At 29.7% G+C, this 19,721-nt stretch overlaps 2 protein-coding genes across 2 annotated transcripts; one reads left to right on the plus strand and one right to left on the minus strand.

Annotated features, from left to right (window-relative positions):
* Nucleotides 1-6,540: 6,540 nt before the first annotated feature.
* LOC107410261 (uncharacterized) lies at nucleotides 6,541-10,806 on the minus strand. The gene is made up of 7 exons (XM_016017674.4): nucleotides 10,094-10,806; nucleotides 9,774-9,823; nucleotides 9,648-9,693; nucleotides 9,196-9,273; nucleotides 8,743-8,862; nucleotides 8,176-8,255; nucleotides 6,541-7,150 (listed from the first exon to the last, which is right to left on the minus strand). The coding sequence occupies exons 1-7, from the start codon at nucleotides 10,706-10,708 to the stop codon at nucleotides 7,042-7,044; spliced, it is 1,098 nt and encodes a 365-aa protein (XP_015873160.3). The 5' UTR covers nucleotides 10,709-10,806; the 3' UTR covers nucleotides 6,541-7,041.
* A 3,822-nt stretch (nucleotides 10,807-14,628) lies between these two features.
* LOC107410331 (protein N-terminal asparagine amidohydrolase) lies at nucleotides 14,629-18,644 on the plus strand. Its single transcript, XM_016017747.4, has 9 exons — nucleotides 14,629-14,787; nucleotides 15,438-15,629; nucleotides 16,200-16,264; nucleotides 16,374-16,473; nucleotides 16,565-16,603; nucleotides 16,707-16,898; nucleotides 17,204-17,382; nucleotides 17,627-17,746; nucleotides 18,269-18,644. Exons 1-9 carry the CDS (start codon nucleotides 14,740-14,742, stop codon nucleotides 18,372-18,374), a joined length of 1,041 nt encoding a protein of 346 aa, XP_015873233.3. The 5' UTR covers nucleotides 14,629-14,739; the 3' UTR covers nucleotides 18,375-18,644.
* Nucleotides 18,645-19,721: the final 1,077 nt, after the last annotated feature.

Genomic DNA, 19,721 nt, shown 5'->3' on the forward strand with positions numbered 1-19,721 from the left:
AAAAGGGAACCACATGACATAATCACTTAAATAGAAAGTTCAACTGCCATTATTATATGTCACCCAATGATTTGTGTTTTCGTTTTATGTCTATCTCATTCTCTCTCTCTCTCTCTCTCTCTCTCATGACTTCATAACAAGGATTAGAAAAAAAATTAGTTAATTTTCGAAATATTCTTATCTTTGTAATTTATGATTTTCAGTTCAAATTTATTTTATGTTAGCAAAGAAACCCATTTTAAAGACCAAAAAAAAAAAAAAAAAAGGAAACCCTTTTTAATTTTTTTTTTTTTTTCAAAAAATCAATATTTTGAAAGATTTGACAGCCCAAAAATGGTTAGGTAATCTTATTTATATATCACATCAGGAAGGAGATTTCCTGGGTAAAAACCAGAGAGACCCATTTAAGTGGGTATCCACCTTTTCAACTAATTCAAGGATTGTGAATTGATAGGTGAGAACAGCACTAGTTTTACCCTGCCTTTGTTGCATGTGAGGAAATAGGCTTCACTAAGGGTCACAATGACTTGTCAAGCGGGTTAAGCCAACCATGGACTGCCAGATTAGCCATAATCCATTCATTGAGATTGTTATCATGTGGATCATACTCCATCAAAACGTTATTCTTGTAAAATCCTATCAAATTCCCACCAAAATGAAGCTAAAAATAGTGCTTTTTCTTTAACCAAGATATATAGAGCTATCATGGACTTTGTTAACTATTTTTGGACTCCCTTTTGCTTCCTTTCCTGGCTCATTTTGTTAATAATATTGAGAAGAAAAATATAATGCTTTAACTATTTGTAATTTTTGTATTTTGGATAGGGTTAAGGTCGCATGAAAATGCCCCTTTGAGTGGATGACCACTTGAAAATCGTTCTTTTCAAACTTCGCTTAGCATTCTTTCTTTTCTTTTTTCTTTTTTTAATGGATTTTTATATGTAAAATAAAGGTAGGTTGTTATAATGATTAAAAAAAAGTGATAGTGACCTATGCAAAATAATAATAATAAAAATAAAAATAAAAATAAAAATTCCACTAATAATTAATGAATAACACAGCTCTTTATGGAATAAACTTTAATCTTCATGATGTGCAAAGTCAATTATTCATGTTGAGGACCATTTTTATTTTTTTGGTAAATAGAACCATTTTTTTTTTCAAGTGCCAAAGAAAAAAAAATTATATGTTTGTGAAAACTTTGCAATTCAGTGCTAAATGTGAAATTCATGACCATTTGTTGATGGGGCTGTCCTTAATACAAGATGGTGTGCACTTGGAACGTAAATTTCCCTATTCGAGATGAACACCTATTTTCTTGTTATACGAAGTGGAGTCTACTCCAACACAATTTGACCCCAAAAAAGAAAAAAAAAAAACACAAATTGACCCCCAAAAAGAATAAGCAAATATATATATATATATATATATATGTATAGAGAGAGAGAGGGAGGTAGAAGACCTTTAAATTGTTTTTGGTAAAAAAATATTATAAGATTCTAGCTAAAGGAATATCTCGGAGACCAAGAAAAAAACTCATTAAATTTATATTGGCATCATGAATTGTGGGTGTTTTAAGGCCCACAAGCTCCAGCCAGGTTCTACACGCAAGGCTGGAATGATGTTGATAAGGAAATTTAAGGCTCAGATAAAAAGCAGCAAAGGCAGGCGTTGAGATTTGGAAAAAATAATATTACTTTTTTGACTCTCAAGTCTCAACAAAGAAAAACCCTTTTAAAAGTAAAACCCCCCTCCAATTCTTATCCTTTGATTAGAGAAAAACAATTTTGATTGCAGGAGACAATTTTTTTTTTTTTCAATTTTCTTTTTATAAAATTTGAAAGGTAGGAACAAATGGTTAGTAGTTGGAAGTGCCTTTGTTTGTACATATGATTAGTATAATAATTAATTTTATGATGAGGAAAAAATTGGCATGGTTTGGTTTATTTTGTTTAGGGAAATTGCCTAATGACATCATAGCTTTTAACCGACCTTTTTTAATTTTTCAAATCTTTCTCTCCATTATCTCCTACCCAGTTGCTATCAAATGCTAGTTTTTCTCTATCGACTTGGTCCAAAGAGTCCAAAGACAAATTTTCCTTTTGCTTTAATTTCCTATATCTCTTTTAATAGCCTCAAATTTCTTATACTCCAAAAAGTAATTTCCACAACAGATCTTAGAATTCAAAAACAAATTTTCATTTTGCTTTAATTTCCCATCTCTCCTGTTAAATCATAATTGATAACCTCAAACTTTTTAAAAATTAATTTTGACAACAAATTTTCATACATGGACATCAAAGAAGGGGAAAAATTGGTAGGATTAGATATCAGAATTAAATAAAATTTACCAAATTTATTGGGAATGATTCAATTTGATTTACCAAAGAGGGTTCTATATTGAAGAACTTGGTGATGCTCAAGAAGTGATTATTGGGTCATTGGGATAGAAAAATTCAAGAGTTGGATGTATGATGATATAATTTTGTTTGAATCAAAATAGTGTGCATTGACTTGGATTCATTGTGGGGGTGTTGAATCATTTTGATTGTCTTGGCTAGTGAGTAAATCTGTAGAGTTTGGGTTTGACCGTCACAAAATTTCAATGTCTTAAGCAGCACGGAATAATGGTCATGGTCCTCATGAATTTTTCCTTCTGCCCCAATACAATATAAGAGGATACAAAAACCGAATTCCGAATTCCTTTATTTACACTTCACACCAATTAGACTCTTGTAATTCTATGTTAAGTTTAGAAGTTATGACATTTTATTCATAGAAAATTGGGGTCAATTTTAAAACATAAAATAAGTAGACATTTCAATTTCTCATATAATTTTTAATCACAAAATAGTAGAAAAGAAAAACATCAAGAAAATATGAGAGACTAACTACGTTCAAAATCACAAACAACATTAGATGGTTGAAATGTTTAAATGGACAGAAATTGTAGTGAACAAAAAGCTTTGTATGTTCGGTTTTTAAGTCTTTAGTTTGTCTTTAATTTTTTTTTTTTAAAAAAAAGGTCTTTTTAGTTTGTATAACAATTTGAGATGGGTCTCCTATACAGGAAGAATATAAAAATACAAAGCAAAAGGGATTTGTTCCACATTTAGAAGGCAATGATCATTAATGGTGATACTAGATCAGACTTAGAGCTAGAAAATTCTCCTTCTCCAATTTAATATATGTTATCTTCTTTGATAACTCGAGATTCTGAATTTGATCAGACCAGCTATTAAAATCCCTTCCAAATTTACTGCAAAATTATAAAATAAAATAAATAACATATGTTCAAGGAAAAAAATAAAATAAAGTAAGAGGCAAACAGAATTTACCAACGGGTAAGTTTTCAATAACATATATATATATATATATATATCTATATATATATTTTGACAAAAACTATTTTGTTTTTTAATAATGCTAATCTTATTGAAATATTTATCAAATTTATTTATTAGATAATATAATAATATTTAATTAATTTTTTATTTATATTAAATTATATACATATGCTAAATAATATAATATTAACACGAATAATTTAAAAATATTTTAATAACTATAACATTATTTTTTTTTCTGGTTTTTTTTAAAGGTACTTCGTTTTGATACAATAAATTATTTTTGTTGTGAATCCCATAAAAATTAGTAATTAAAAATTTAATTATTTAAAAAAAATAATTATGGATCCCACAACATTAATGAAATAATCTTCATTTATATAATGCTGTAAAAATCAAATATGATATAATTCTAAATTAAATATATATTATATATTTATATATAATATTGAAATTGTTTTAATAACTAATCATAAAAAACAATATTACTAACGAAAATTTTAGTATTGAGAAAAAAAATTACTCTAAATCCAAAACGAATTTAAAAGTTTACAAAATAAAATGTTTTGTCCAAAAATAAAGTGAAGCAACATATATGATATATTCATGGTTCAAAATCTAATATCGTACAGCTTGTTCAAAAAAATAAAATCTAATACAATAAAATAATTTCCATGTAAAAGTAAAATGTTTTTTTCTTATAGAAAATCGTTTTTTTTTAATCAAAATGTAAAATTATTGATACCGTTCTCCCTTCTTTTTTTTTTCTTTTTTTTTAATCTTTTATTCTTTTTATGTTTCTTTCTTTGCACTTACTAGCTATTATGCATTTCCTTTTTTTTTTTTTTCTTTTCTTTTAGTTCTTTTAATTCTTTCTTCATAGGGCATATGTAAGTAACTTTTCAAAGATTTGTAATTAGCAAAAACATTTTATTTGTTGGACATGGCAAGGTTAATGGAGTGCCAGAATATTAAATAAGGAAATAAGGCTGGATGGGATTACAAAAAATGCTCAAAGAAAACCATAGAATTGGATAATAGTTGGATTGAGGGAAAAAAAAAATAAAAAAATCAAAGAAAAACAAGTTTTGGTGATAGAGTGAAAGAAGTATGGCAAGGATGAAACCTTATTGAGATTTTTGACTCAAGTAGAGGTATGAGAGAGCTAAAAGGACAAAGAGAAGGAAAGGATAGATCAAACTCTTATACAGCTTTTTTAAATTCTTAGTTAGGTTTAATATACTTTTTATGGTCAGGAACACCCTCTATGAATTCAATTATGCCTGAACAAACATTGAAACTAGGATCTTTTTCATTGGATAAGAATTCTCTTTATTTCTGCGAAAATAAAAAATTTCAAATTGATTCAAGCATTTTATGTTATATCATATAATATTTATCTAATGGTTACAATTAAATCCAATCTAATTATTGAAAAAAGGAAAAAAATTATCTAAACTTATAATAAATAGCAATGTCAACGAGGTGAGTCGGATCCGTTTTTCAAATTTCATCCCTGTCCCTATCTTTGCTATTTTTTTCTCATCTCATTTTTATAATTTTTCCCGACGGGGATGGATTTTTCCCAAGCGCCACCATCTTGTGTGTGTGTGTTTTTTATTTTATTTATTATTTTTTTTTTTTTGGATAATTGGTAGGTCGGGTTAGGGAGATTCCTGTGGGAAATCTTCTAACCTTACCCATTTATGATATAATTTTTATATTTGTTTTTGAGAAATTTATATAAAATAATTTTTTTTATGAATAAAATGTTTGAAATGTATTTTATTTAGAAAATATTTATATTTAATATTAACCAGGAGTTTTGTAAAAAATAAATCATAGTTTTAGAAATAGAAACTATCAACTATGTGATTTATTTCCTAAATCTATTCAAATTATTGACGGTGATAAATCTTAAATAATGCAATGATTCAAATTTGTTCGAAACATGTAACATTATATTATTTATTTTACTTGAGATTCTCCAAAATGGAAAGGGATCCTTTCTTATGACCATGTTTGTGAGACGCAGGGACGGTATAATAGATTCAGGAGCTTGACCAGTCTCCGACGCAGTGGGATTGGACATCTTCGATGCAATGGAAAAATACAGTGAGAGTGAACATCTCAGACACGATTGAAAAGTAGGGCGGGTGAGGTGGGAGACTCGGCACAATGCGAGTGAGCATCTCTGGTGTTGTGGGAGTGGGCATCTCAGACGCAATGCGAGCTAGCATCTCCAACGTAATGGAAGAAAATACGGTGGAACAGATGGGATCTATGGCATAGTGCGAGTGGGCATCTTTGACATAGTGGTGTTATCTTGCACAGTTGAGAGGGGTGGGAGACCTGGAACATCTATCAAAATGCTCTTTAGCTTAGTGGTGCTGTCCAGTGCAGTTTACAGATATTGCACACCAACATCGCCTGTCACAACGGTCTCTGGCACAGTCGTGTTATACCATATAGTTAGAGAGAGAGAGATGGGAGAGGCATGAACATCTATCACAATAGTCTCTGGCACAGTGGTGTTAGACCAAGAATCTCTATGACAATGGTATCCAAAGTAGGGATCTCTAGTGCAGTTTGGAGAGGTGGAAGACCCGAGAGCCTCTGTGACAATTTGATTTAATTTCATTGTACATATTTTTATCACTGCTCTATTGCATCTCTTTACACTCATATCTTTATAATGTGGGTTTGAAATATCAACCCCTTTTTTTATTAGAAATTGCTGCAACGATAAACAATAATAAAAATTTTATTCATTTATTTCTAATTTTTTTAATTTTTTTATGAATATTCATTGATTTCCGGGTTTTTTTTTTTTTTTTTTTTTGGGCTAGAAATTGTTATTAGAATTGTTGTAACAACTGATGAGATCATGGATTTGAAATACTACTTCTCCCCTAATTAGAAATTATTGTAATGATTAAAAAAAGAATCATATATTTCTAGTTTTTTTATTGTTGTTTTTTTTTTTCCCAATAAATATTCATTTATTTCCAATTAATTATATAACCAAGGTTGAAAGTTTTTATCTTTTTATTTTCATTGGTCAGATTTTAAGACCACGGCCTGTTTTAAGTCGGCTTGGGCCAGAATGTGGGAATGGCTTATTGCCATCCAAACTGCCGACTAAGGGCAAACAAGGATTGAAAGTTGTCGCCGCGTTCCAAGGAAGAAGAGAGAGAGAAACTATTATTATTTATTTTTTTAATAGAAAGTGATTATAAGATTACAATACGAGAAGACTAAACTTGCAGGGTTTTAAAAAAACAAAATTAAAAGAAAAACAATTCGAATAATTCAACTACGCCTGGGCAAAAAAATCGCTACACTGGAAAATACTACTATTTCTATCAGCATAAAAGTGAAAAACTGTTTTTGATTCACTTCTCAGACAATCAGACTAAATATCTATACATCGCAGCAAATGACATTTCACACCCAGTTTCCGTTTCTGGGTGACTCAAAGATGTTGAAATTAAGTAAAGCAGAGACATTTCAGAAGACGGACAAACCAATTTAGACAAACACATTGCTTGCAATTTGGTAGACCAATTCTGCCAGTGAATTCATTCAGGTGCTATGCATTTTCATCTCCTGAAAAAAAATCACAACCATATCTACTAATTCAGCATCAAGACCATGAAATGAGGTGATGTAACCATCTGATAAGTCAGCATGGTCAAGTTCCAGCAGCAGCATCATTTCTGAATTGTTCTACCAGCGGGGGAAGAAGAAGAGCAAGCCTGGATTTGTATCTTGCAATTCGTTTCAACCGCTCTTCTCTTAATCTACAAGCAAATCCCCAAATAGCTAAGTCAATGCATTAGAATTTATACATCGTGTGAAATTGTATTAAATTTCAAAACTATAGGATAAACCTTTCGGTAAGACAGGAAAAGAAATGCAGAATGGCCATAAATTATATCAATAAATATAATAAGGGTCTATACAATGGATTTGAAATTTGAGATTTGAATGATCAAATCTTGATGTTTTTAGGTATGGATACTGCATAATGAATTTAAATGAACTGCTCCTAATAATTAACCAATATATTATATAGAGTCTGATACGTGCATATCATACAAACATTGGATGGGTTCGGAGAAAGGAAAGAAAAAAAAAAGGAGATTTGTCCTGTTTTATATTATTTTGGTTCCATCTTCCTTATGCAACTTTAAGAATGGTTGTATAATAAATTACAGTATGAAAGGATTGATAGTGAAACAAAAATGAAACCAAGGAAAAATCTTTAAAATAGGAAAAAGTAGTGTCTTGTGTGAAAAGAATACAAATCAAGGCAAATGTAATTTCCCCTACACCTAAATCCTAGATCTTTATAATCCATGTACAAGTTTCCCCAATACCAATCATTACAACCTCAATTCAACAAGGCATGTTTTGGACATTGAATGCGAAATTGCAGGAAAGTGCATCAACCTAACAAAATAAAAAATAATAAAAAATTAAAAAAAAAATTTCTATTTTTCTTTCACTTTTTGGTACTTCAAAAGGGCCATGACCCCTATAATCAGTGGCTTCACGTAGGCACGTGTTCCAGCACACAACGAACATTTAAATGCTAATATTACTCAATTGTTTAAACAGCCTCTATTTCATTGACATCATGCCCAAATGCAAGAAACAGTACTATACATCTTATGCGTAAGTATTATACTGTATCACTCATGATAATCGTTATCACATGCATTCTAAACCACCAATTTTATTCAAGTTGAAAACTTCTGTAGTTAAGTACTACTATAATCAGTAAGATGAAACATTGCTATACGCATAGCGCAACAAAACTTACCGTGCTCGAATCTTTTTAGCACGCTTGACATGTCTTTTCAACAGCTCTTGAGAGGATAGATGCTCAACAGATTCCTCATCCTGAAAGCAGTAACAAGTATACTTTTCTCATAATATTAAAAGTAAAAACGAAAATTCATAAAAAAAATAGTGCAAAATACATGGCATTAAAATTAGAACTAAATGAACATAAGCTATATGTTCCTACAGAATTTTCAAAAGTGCTTCATAAAATAATAAAAGGCCAATTTTCATCCTGTCCTATATTCCACATGCATTAAGGAAGATTCTTAATCCAGCTATTATGAGATAAATTACCTTATTAAGGTGGTATAAGGGAAAAATAGGATAAGATAAGTAAATCAACTAGAGGGGACCAAAGATAATGCTGGATGACACCATATTCAGCTCAATTATTCTATTCCATGAAAAACACAAGAAGAGATTGAAATTTATCAACCAGTTTCATATCCTGTCTCATTTTATTCCACCCTGCTAGTTTTCCAACAAGGACAAATAAGGCCTAGAGTACAGTTGATCGCTTAGTAAGAAAAGCACCAATACAAACCTTCACTTCCTCTTCCTCTTCCCCATCTTCTTCCCCTTCCTTCTTTTTTGGCAGATCAGTGTTTGTCATATGTATAGGTGAAGGTTTAGGAAGAGATCTCACAGCATCACCATACTGTGGCTGCCAATAACAATTTTTATGAATCATTAGAGAGAAGGCATAAAAAACAATTTAGACTAACTTTTATTATTCAACACCAGACAACCCAAGTAGATCAATAGGAAAAAAAAAAAACAAAAAGAAAAAAAACGAGAGAGCGTTGGCAATAATCTTTTACTATATTGCCAACTGCATTTTCTGAATTACTTTTAAGGAATATATGCATATCAATTTAAACTTGCCATAAATCAGTGGTTGCAGATCATCGAGTAACATGGAATCTTGGCATTAAAGAGAATAATTGAACTTAAAAAATGAACATGGAAAACAACACTCATTTAATGCAACACAGACCTGACTCTCTTCAGGAGCACCATTCCTTAACCATGACCGACAAAGTGCATATAGAGAAGCCCCCTCTGTGATTCTCACCTGAAAATGTAAAATAAGTAATTAAAACCAGAAATAACTCAGTGCATATCCACATTCTTATTAATGTAATAAGTTATATCTTTGTTCTTCTGGATGTCACTTGTAAAAACGTTGTTACTTTATAGAGCTTAAATCAAACAATTAAGGGAATGCATGGGATGTGGAATCTGGCCAAGACTAACCTACAACATCATGTTATGCCAAAATTACATGAGTTTAGCATTACCAAACTAGCACGAAAATATAATATGCACTTATAACTTTTTGTAAAACTAGGTAGGGAAATAACATTTCAAAAATGAATATTTTGTAAAATTGTTCTAAATCATGAAGATTAAAATATTTATACATCTCGGTTACAGTTAATCACTTACTTTTCGATCTCTTATAATGGCCAAAGTGTCATCTCTGCTTTTGTCCCTGCACAAAGCACAGCATAGTAAAGCATAACCAAAACACCATGACTATATTCAAGAAACAAGAGCTACAAGAATTATTACCTCGAATCTTTATATCCATTAGAGTCAGGAACAGAAGATGGAGGAGCAACCTGTAATCGGAGTAAGACAGAGAATGATACCCAAAAATAAATAAATAAATAAAAAGGGAATAAATGCATCACATCCTGTATTCCAATTCAATAAATCCATTGATGCAGAAAAAAAGAATAATGAAAGAGCAAACAGGCATCAATTATAAAAACCCAGTACTCAGCTAATTATTTAGTTGTAGATACAAGTAGTAATGGTTTAAAATAACCAGTATCAATTTCTTCTCACCCAAAATTCAAAACGTAACAAAGAAAAGCAGAAGTGAAAACCTTGAGGTGGGCAGAAACAGGAACGCCCTTGACGGGGACAGCGGCGGAGCCCAGATGAGGGCGGTGGACCTGTTGGTGGGGAAGGTAATGGTGGTGGTGCTGCAAGTTATGCGGCGGCCTCATCAAGTGAGCAGCATGGTCCAAATGCTGCCGTACACCATCACCACCGTGATGGAAATTGACAACGGGGCGAGGCGGGTAACCACCGGGGTTAGCGACGGTGACGGTCTGATCAGAGATGACCGGAACGGGGCGAACGGCTTTGGGGACGAAGCCACGGCCGGAGGAGGCGAGTGGGTATGAAATTGGGTGAGCCGGAGAAGAGGGGTCGTTAGGGGGTTTGGCGGGTAATTGAAAATTGGGGTTAGGGGAAGCAATGGGAAGTGTCTGAGAGGCGTAGAGAGGCTGGTGGTGAGCGAATGGTGGTGTCTGGTGGTGAAGGACATGGTGGGGGTGGTGCTGGAGAGGAGACACGGGTCTTGCAGGTTGCGGATGAAGGAACGGACGAGCTGTGGATGTGGATGTGGATGTGGCTGTGGACGAGCTCGTGGCTATGGCGGCGATGGTGGTGGCGGTGGTGGTGACGGCGGCGGTGGAGTTGGGATCGATGGCCATAGCGATAGCGGTGGCGGGGAACTTCTGAGAGCGAATACTCTTTTGTGGGTTTTTGAAAATTTTGGACTTGCGTTTATTATTCTTTTTGAACTCCTCACTGAAAGAAAATTTATTATAAATTACAAAAGAACAAAAATATTACTTCTATTTGTATAGTATTGTTTTCTAAAATTTCATATATAACTTTACTCTTTTCTTTTTTTTTTTTTAATGTCTATGATTGGATATTCAATTTAATTTTTTTTTAACTGTAATTTGTTTATTTTTAATAAAAATCTGGATTTTTTTAATTAAATATTAATTAACAATTTAATAGGATTTTTATAAATAAAAGTCTAATTACAATACTTTATCAAAATACATGTTTCAAAGTTTTTTTTTTCTTTTTTTCCTTTTCTGTAAAGTACATGGATCACGTTGTTTAAAAATAATTAAATAAACAAAACGCCTAATTAAAACACAAGTGAGAATTTAAAGTAGTTAAAACTACTGTCCAAAGGGGTGATCGAAAGTTTGACCAAAAACATTTGGGGATTAAAAAAAATCTCTCATGAATCTTAGCTTCTTTTTTTTAAAATTAAAAATTATCATTTTTTTTTAATCATACACATTAAGTGTTGGCTACATGCTCTACACGTATAATGAAAATATAATAATGTTTTATATATATATATATATGGACAAGATCATATAGTTTATAATAAGACAAAAAGGGATTTTATTAAATATGGTTTAATCCAATGTATGGAGGTGTATTCTTATAGGTTAAGGCTACTAATTTGTTATATATATATATATATATATTTGAAAATAAATTATAATAGTGTTGTTATAAGATTATTAATATTTTTAATGTAAATCCAACAGAAGTTAATTTACCCTATTATAACTTTTCTTTGTTAAATTTTTGGTTAATATTATTTATTTTCTTTGTTAAACTTTTGGTTAATATTATTTATTTCTATATAAATATTTAGCATTTAAAAATATATTTTGAAACCATAAAATATATATCTGAGATTTTTAATAGAATTCAACATTTTTTTTTCCTTTTCTCTTGAAAAAAAAAAAAAGAGTATATATTTATATATATCAAAAAGCAAATGAATGAATATTTCTTGTTTACATAAAAAAGATATTGATAATAAATAACACCAAATTAATTATTTCCAAATTGTTTTTATTCAAACTATACATTTTTATTTCTAAAAAATGAAATAAATTAAAATTATTCAAAAATTGAGGTTCTCCCATTTAAACTCATATCAAGTAAAGGAATTGGCTGCTTTCAAACTCAATTAAGAGATGCAGAATAATTAAGTATTTTGCATAAAAATTAAAAATTAAATTAGATATTTTAAATTACAGTAGTTATTGCAATAAGTTAAATTTTACTTGTTTGAAATTATATTGATAATATATTGTATCATTTCAATTTGGAATATGATGAAAGCGATAAGAAAGCATGTTGTGGTAAAAAACTTTATGATTTAAATTTTATTTGTACTCTTGTTAAAGAAATTAATTAATTAATTAATTAAATATGACAATGATATTCAACAGAAATTTGAACATTGTGCACCAAATAAATTTAATTACATTACAATTATATGAAATTAATATTTCCAAAAAAGAATGAGGATAAAATACATTTAGAGAATTCATAGAGTGATCAAATGTAAATTATTCATTGTTTAAGATTTTTGTATTTGGGTTAAATTTTGAAAATAAATGAATCCAAATTTAAATCCTATCAATGAACTCCAACTCTAAAACACAAACTCTATTCTTTATTTATAATCACGCTATTGATTGTTTTTACAAGCCATCATATATAATTTTCATTTAACATCACTTCTTATTAACCTATATCTCCTGCAACTTTCTGATCAATTTTCAAATTTAATATTTCATTCAATATTTTTTTCCATGTTAGGCATACCCAAAACTTTTTTAGTTTTTTGTTAAATTAGCAAAGTAATGGAGTTTCATTAAACATTTTTTATTTGTTTGATGTGCAGGTAAAAAAGTAAGGTCTTTGTATGTTGTTTGAGAGAGAAGTAATTATGATTTTTTTAAAAGTTAACTGAAATTGATGGTTTAAAATCTATGGAAAAGCATTGATTGTTTTTTAGACACAGGAGCGGAACTACTCCATGGCCTCCCTAAGTTATATATATATGTATATATATATTTTAAAAGATATGGTTTTTTTTATTTTGTTTTTAGCATAATAGTTGCATAATTGTCTTATATTATATACTTGGCCCCCTAAATTGAAGTACAATATATATACAAATTATTTTTTATTCCAAATTACAATATTTACTTTATTTTGTTATTAATTAGAAATTTTAGTTTTTTTTAACATTATAATTAGAAATTTTTGATATCATATTTTTTTAATTTATGTTATACTCATGGTTTAGGGGAAATTATTAATGTTATTTTCTTTTTGATTAATATTTATTCATTTTAGGTAGTATTTGTAAAATTTTCATCTTTAATTACTTTGCTTTGTAATTTATTATTATCATTTTATCTGTTAAATTATATTTTTATTTGATTCCATCTTTTAAAATGAATATTTTAGTTTTTGTATGTTATTAATTTTGTTCATTAAAGTATATTCTCTTATATTCTTCTCATACACATTTTTCTTAACAAATCGAATTAAGTTTTCTAATAAATTTATCTAGATGTTAAAATAATAAATTATATGAAATTTTATAAAAACTAGTTATCAAATTTTTTTGAGAGATTATACATATAATAGAAAATCTATATCATCAAGAACAATTTAACATTAAAAAAAAAAATTGTAAGTTAATTTGAACATTCGAAAAAAACAAGTTGTAACTTGGCCCCCCAAAAATGAAATCCTGGCTCCATCCTTGTTTAGAGCGATAAAGAAATAGAGAAATTGACAGAGATAGATTCTTACACATAAATTGAAGCATAGACACTAAATAGTCAGATTTTTTTTTTTTTAATAATTCCTCTTATAACAAATTTTAAATGGAATAAATGAAACATAAAAAAATGGTTTAATAAATAACCATAATATTTGAAAAAATTAAAAAAGTACCATCTAACTTTATCAATTAATTGGAGTCCAACAAATAGGTGGTTTAATAAATAACCTTAATATTTGAAAAAATAAAAAAAAAAGTTGTCATTTATACCTTTTATTCCTAATTTAAGTATTGCTATAGATTTATTTTTTATCATTATTAATATACATTTTTCCAACAAAACACCAAAAGAATGAGCAATATAATAAATTTAATGAGCAATATAATAAATTTTATTAAAAAGAGAATTATAAGAGGACAAATTAAATTATTAGACTTTTTTATTTTTGTACTTTCGTAATTTCCCAAATATTTTGTTCTTAAAAAATATTTTTCCTCGTGAGAGCTTCCCCAACCAATGTCAAAATGGCGCAAAAACATTATTATTATTTTTTTTTAACTTTTAAATTTTACAACAACCTTCAATATTATAATATTTTTATAATTTTTACCTCAGATATATAATTTCAATAGAATTATTTGCTTTTTAATATCAAAAATTAAAAATTTTGCATTTATTTTATATTTTTAATTTTACATGGAATAAAATTAATATGAAAATAATAGGATATAACAATATAAAAAGTAATATAAAAATGATATATAAAGTAAATAAAAAAGAATATATATATATATATATAATTTTTTTTTTTGGGGTTAAAAATGGTATAATAATTGGAAAGATATTATTGTTTTATGTGATTTTTTCACAAAATGGTTGGAGATTCTCTGAATAGACAAGACGAGAAGTCTCTTTTTCAACTCTCAAAAAAAACAAAAGAAAAAAAGAAAAAAAAAGAAGTAAATAAAATAATAAAATATATATAGATATATTTTATATTTTTCAGATTTGTTGGACTTGGAATATTGGTTGCTTCGGTCAAGTCCCGAACTGAGACAAGACAGTGTTTGTGTCGACCCAAAATCGAGAAGCTTGGTTGGTTTTGCAGTAAAATCATGATCTTTGTTGATGGGGTTCCTTTTCCTTCACCTTCATCTAATCAGGTACTTGATCTTCGTCTTTTTCTCTATTTCTTATCCTGTCTCGGGAAATTACAGCAACCAAAAACCCAGTTTACATTTTGTCTTAATAATCTGTTTGCTTCCCCTGAAAAATGTTGGAAAAGTACGAGAAATTATAAGACTCCTATTAGCCCCTTTACCATGAGAAAAATATAAATTTTATAGTTTGAACCATGCAGACATTTGACTTAGTTATGCATTTTAGCAGCAAGTAATTTATTTTGACTGTGAACTATGATCATATTAGTCTCCAGCTATGGTAAGCCAAGAAAAGTGATGATTTAAATGGTTTTCCCAGTTTTTGCTTTTCGTATGGCAATTTTCCCTGGATGCTTAATGTCAAGTTTAGGAGGTCTCATATAGTTCGTAACCTTTCCTTTTGGATTCCAAATCATTACATAAACAACCTTTTACTAGTCTCACAGTTTTCCACAAGATAAGAGAACAATTTTAGAACTTTATGCATTTGAGATGCATTTTGAGGTTAAAAAAAAAAAAAATAAAAATAAAAATAATAATAAAATAAATAAATAAATAACTAAAAACTACTTCTGATAAATATATTATCAAAGATGTATTCATTCCTATGTAATGAATAGGTAATGAACTTAGAATGTGTGATAATGAGACAGGAAAGTGATACTGAGACTCTAGCTGCTTTGATGGAACACCCCACTCTGCTGTCTGCCTCCAATTCGTTCAAGGCTACTCCAGAAAGGAAGTTCTCTGTTCCTGAAGAGTCAGTCACAGAGAGATCAGCACAGAGTAAATTGGTCTATTTGTTCCAAAGAGAATTCGCAACTGTGGATCCTGCACTAGTGGATGTATGTTTATTTGCTTGTTCTTAATTCTGACAATTACAAACTTCTGAGATGAATGTTAATTCATACAGTATAGATGGAGTGTCCTGTCCTTTTCTTCCCTTAGTCTAATAAACATTATGGGGTGTTGCTCCGACCGATGAGTTTTTCCTCTGCCATATCAATTAGTTGGGGTATATTAAAATCAGATTCCAAGTGAAGCTTAAGAGGATTGTTAGATTCTTTTACTTTTATTTGATGTCTTTCTTGCAAGCATGAAAGTGGCTGGTTGACAAACCAACTGAACTGTGTTTTTATTTACCAAAACCAAGTCACCTTGTCGTTGTTCTTAGATCTTAAGGTAGCCTAGTCTGCACTAAAAATATTTAAAATTTTCTTAATTAGCATTTAAATTTCAGTAACTTCATCATAATATTAACTATATTTAGTATTTGGTTTATTGTTGTTAGACCTAGAACTGTCATAGAAATTTGCACTTCCTTCTTAGTTAACTCTCCACATCAAGAGTGTCATTGATTTTACAATTACTTCGTTTGACGTCAATTTGTTTCTCACCATGTCCCATGTAAAAAGTTTGTTGGCACTGACGAAGCAACAACCTGCATAGGCCTTGCCATTAGGAACCGGAAAAATGGAATGTAAGATATTTTTTTGTTGGAGATAAATAATTTTCTAGAGATCTTACCAGATGTAATAGAGTTTTTTTAACATGTAGTGCTGTGCTCTTTATTGTCATTTGAAACACAGGATCTCAGTTGCTCATGTAGATTCTCCGGAAATTGTGGATATGGGTCTCTCCCAGATGCTTTCAGGAGTTGTTGATTTTAATTTGGATGCTGACTTGGATGTATGTCTCTTTGAACCTCAAGAAATGTGTTGTACAAATGAAACTTTCTTCTAATCAATTTGACCTGCTGTTGCAATTGAAAAACCTGCAGGTGCATCTTCTTGGAAGTTTTGAAGATTTCCCCCCTAGAGTTTAGTCCAGAGTCCTCTACTTTGTTATTGATTTTTCTAGAGATGTAGTTATTCATGCAGATACCAGAGTTATTGAAGCTGAATTCTTGAACTTTTGTGCAGCATTCTGATTATAGCACTAATTCAGAAAATCATGAAAATATGGATGGTTTTTCATTGCCATTATGTACCAAAATTGTTGAAACTTTGAGGAGTAGGCGGGAGAAATTCCACATTCAAACTCTCTGCATTCTTGGGCATAACACTAGAAGGGATTCTAACAATGTTGCATACCCGATTTTCAATGGGTTGGTGGTGAGCTTTACGTTTATTATTTCCTATTTGCTTATTGCATGATATATAATAGTTTGTTGATCTTTTGATATCTTTATTAAGAAAAGAGGGGACTTTTTTATTTTTTTATTTTTTTTTATAATTTATTTTGTTAACTCATTACAAACTCTTTAATCAATAAGCACCCTTGTTTATTTCCTTCTACTGCGTTTGCATCTTTGTTTTATCTTTTTAATAAATGACTAACAGTGTAACTTCATATCATGACTTGTGAGTCCTGAGTGGTTACTCATCTCTTCCGCTGGATTTATTTTGCATTTAAACAGGTAGAAACTTCTAGTGGTTCTGTCCTTCCAGCCAGTTTTAACAGAACTTCAAGATGTCCCGATGAAGTTGTCAGGAGAATTCGAGTAACCGCAGCTTATGAGGACAGTACCTGGAATGGCAAGTTACTGGAAACATATGATACTCAAACGGATAGATTCATAATTGCTCCTTGCTACTGGTAAGAGTTTCGCTTCTTGGTCTATATCTTCAGCTTCTAGTTGTCTGGAGCCTGTTAAACCAGTAAAAAGAATATTGAGTTGTGCCAAGTTATATGTTATTGCATTTCATTGTTTATCACTTCAGCAGTGCGAAGTTATTCTCTTTTCTTTCTTTTCTTTTCCTTTTATTTTTTTTATGTATTTTACATGCTCATTTTCCACATTATACTTATGCACTGTGCTTTATTGTTTCTACTGATTTAGGACCCGTCGTCAAGTTCAAATTGCCAATTCACTGAAATATCTATCAGATACAGAAATCCTCCATGTATGTTCTACTTCACCTTCTGCTGAGGGCCCAGATTTTGTAGAAAATGAAAGAAGGTAACACATTAATTTGAGCACCTCTAATAGTGCTCTCTACCTTTATTTATCTTTTTTATTATCGAAAAAATATATAACATACTTTTATTAAATCAGAATCAGACAACAAAACGCCACACCCATCATATTCACCCCTAGAAGATAATAATTACTCAATAGTGCTCTCTCCTTATGGAGAGATTATTCATTACACCATATGTATACACGCACCCTCCATCCTATGTGAGAGGGAGCGTGTATACAAATAGAGTATTGAATAATTTTTGCTTCTCATGGCATGTTTATCTGGTGTTTGAAGACTTGCAGCAAAGCCTATTTGTATGCATTTTATGAAATAACGACTTGTTTTAGAGTAAATTAATTATTTGACTGTATTGTCTGTTTGTTTCTTTTTGAGAAAAAAATTCCATTAACCTCTCTTAGTGTTTGACATAATTAAGGAACATCGTCATTGTTTGAAAATTAATCAGTTGGTTCTCTTACTGCGAATATGAAGTTGTTTAATTTCCTTTACCACTTCAGGATATGGGATTACTTGATAAAACAACCAGATTGGAGAAAAACCTTCCCCGGAAAGCGGCCACGCATTTTCGAGAGAACTGACACTGGAGGCTGGAAAAGGTGCTAATTGTAACGCTTACATTGTCATTGATACTAGATTCATCTATGAAAATGGACTTGCTTATTATATCTTAGAGTTGATTATGGTGGTTAGAATGCAGACTTTTCTCATCTCTCTGTGAAACTATATTATTCTATCGTACAAGGCTGTGTATTTGCAATACTATATTTCTTGTAGGAATAATGTAAACACCATAGAGAAATTTTAGAGATCATAAATTTGATAAGTAATAGAATTACAAATCAAATAGGAGAAGTGTATGGTTGGAATCATTTATATTTATGTGTTGCTTTACATGTCATATGTTAATGGTTAATGCTAATTGTTGCAGGGCAATAATTCAAAACATTTTTATTTTCGCTTCGTATCATTTCGCTACGGTGTTTTTATCGAAATTTTAATAATTTATAGTTTTTTGACTTTTGGAAAAGTTTTTTTAATATTTAGTTATGAAACTTTAGGCCCGTGACCCACTGGCGTAAAGTAAAGAAACTACGGCTTTGATGCTCCTTAGTTTGACCAACTCGTCTCATTATTCTTGGGCCAAATTGGCATACTCGGCTGAAAGACTCACTCATTTGGAATGTTTTTTTTTTTTTTTTTTTTTTTTTTTTTTTTTTTTTTTTTTTTTTTAACACCACCATCTTTTTGGTTTTTTTGGTCCCACTATTATTGCATAAATTTTCAAAGATGCCATTCTTCATTGAATGTTTCTGAAACTCTAGCTTAATAATATCACATAATATCAACCTAATAGTATTCAGTTGCTCGTGCATGTCAAATTAAATATCTTCAGCTAACAAGAATTAAACTTGCTCTTGATCTTTATTAAATATATATATATATAGGTAGATATATTTGCAATAGATATATAACTTTACTTCATTTTTATATATATACATACACACGTAATATAATTTATATGTATGCATTACTTAATTATTCTAAATATAATTTTATTTGACAAAGGAGATTTAAATCTCTCCCAAACATCCATCCTTAATTATATTTTCTCTCTAAATTTTTATTTTAATAAATATTTTAAAATTTAAATGTTTTGTCGAGTAACATTCTCCATCAAATATAATTATATTTAGAACAATTTAAAAAAATATATGAGTAAATTATATTATACTTGGATGGATTAAATGTTTTTATATCTGCTTTTAGTAAATAATTCAGTTTTTAATATAAAAGTACATTTAATTCTAGTTAGTTTAATATATTTATATTGTTAATTGATATATACTGAACAATTTGTTTAAGGAACATTTAACAAATACATATATGTATATATGTATATATATATATATGTATTGGAAGTTTGTGTAATAGAGCGATCATTTTCACTTT

Source organism: Ziziphus jujuba, chromosome 1 (assembly GCF_031755915.1).
Source record: "Ziziphus jujuba cultivar Dongzao chromosome 1, ASM3175591v1".
In the NCBI taxonomy this organism is placed as follows: domain Eukaryota; kingdom Viridiplantae; phylum Streptophyta; class Magnoliopsida; order Rosales; family Rhamnaceae; genus Ziziphus; species Ziziphus jujuba.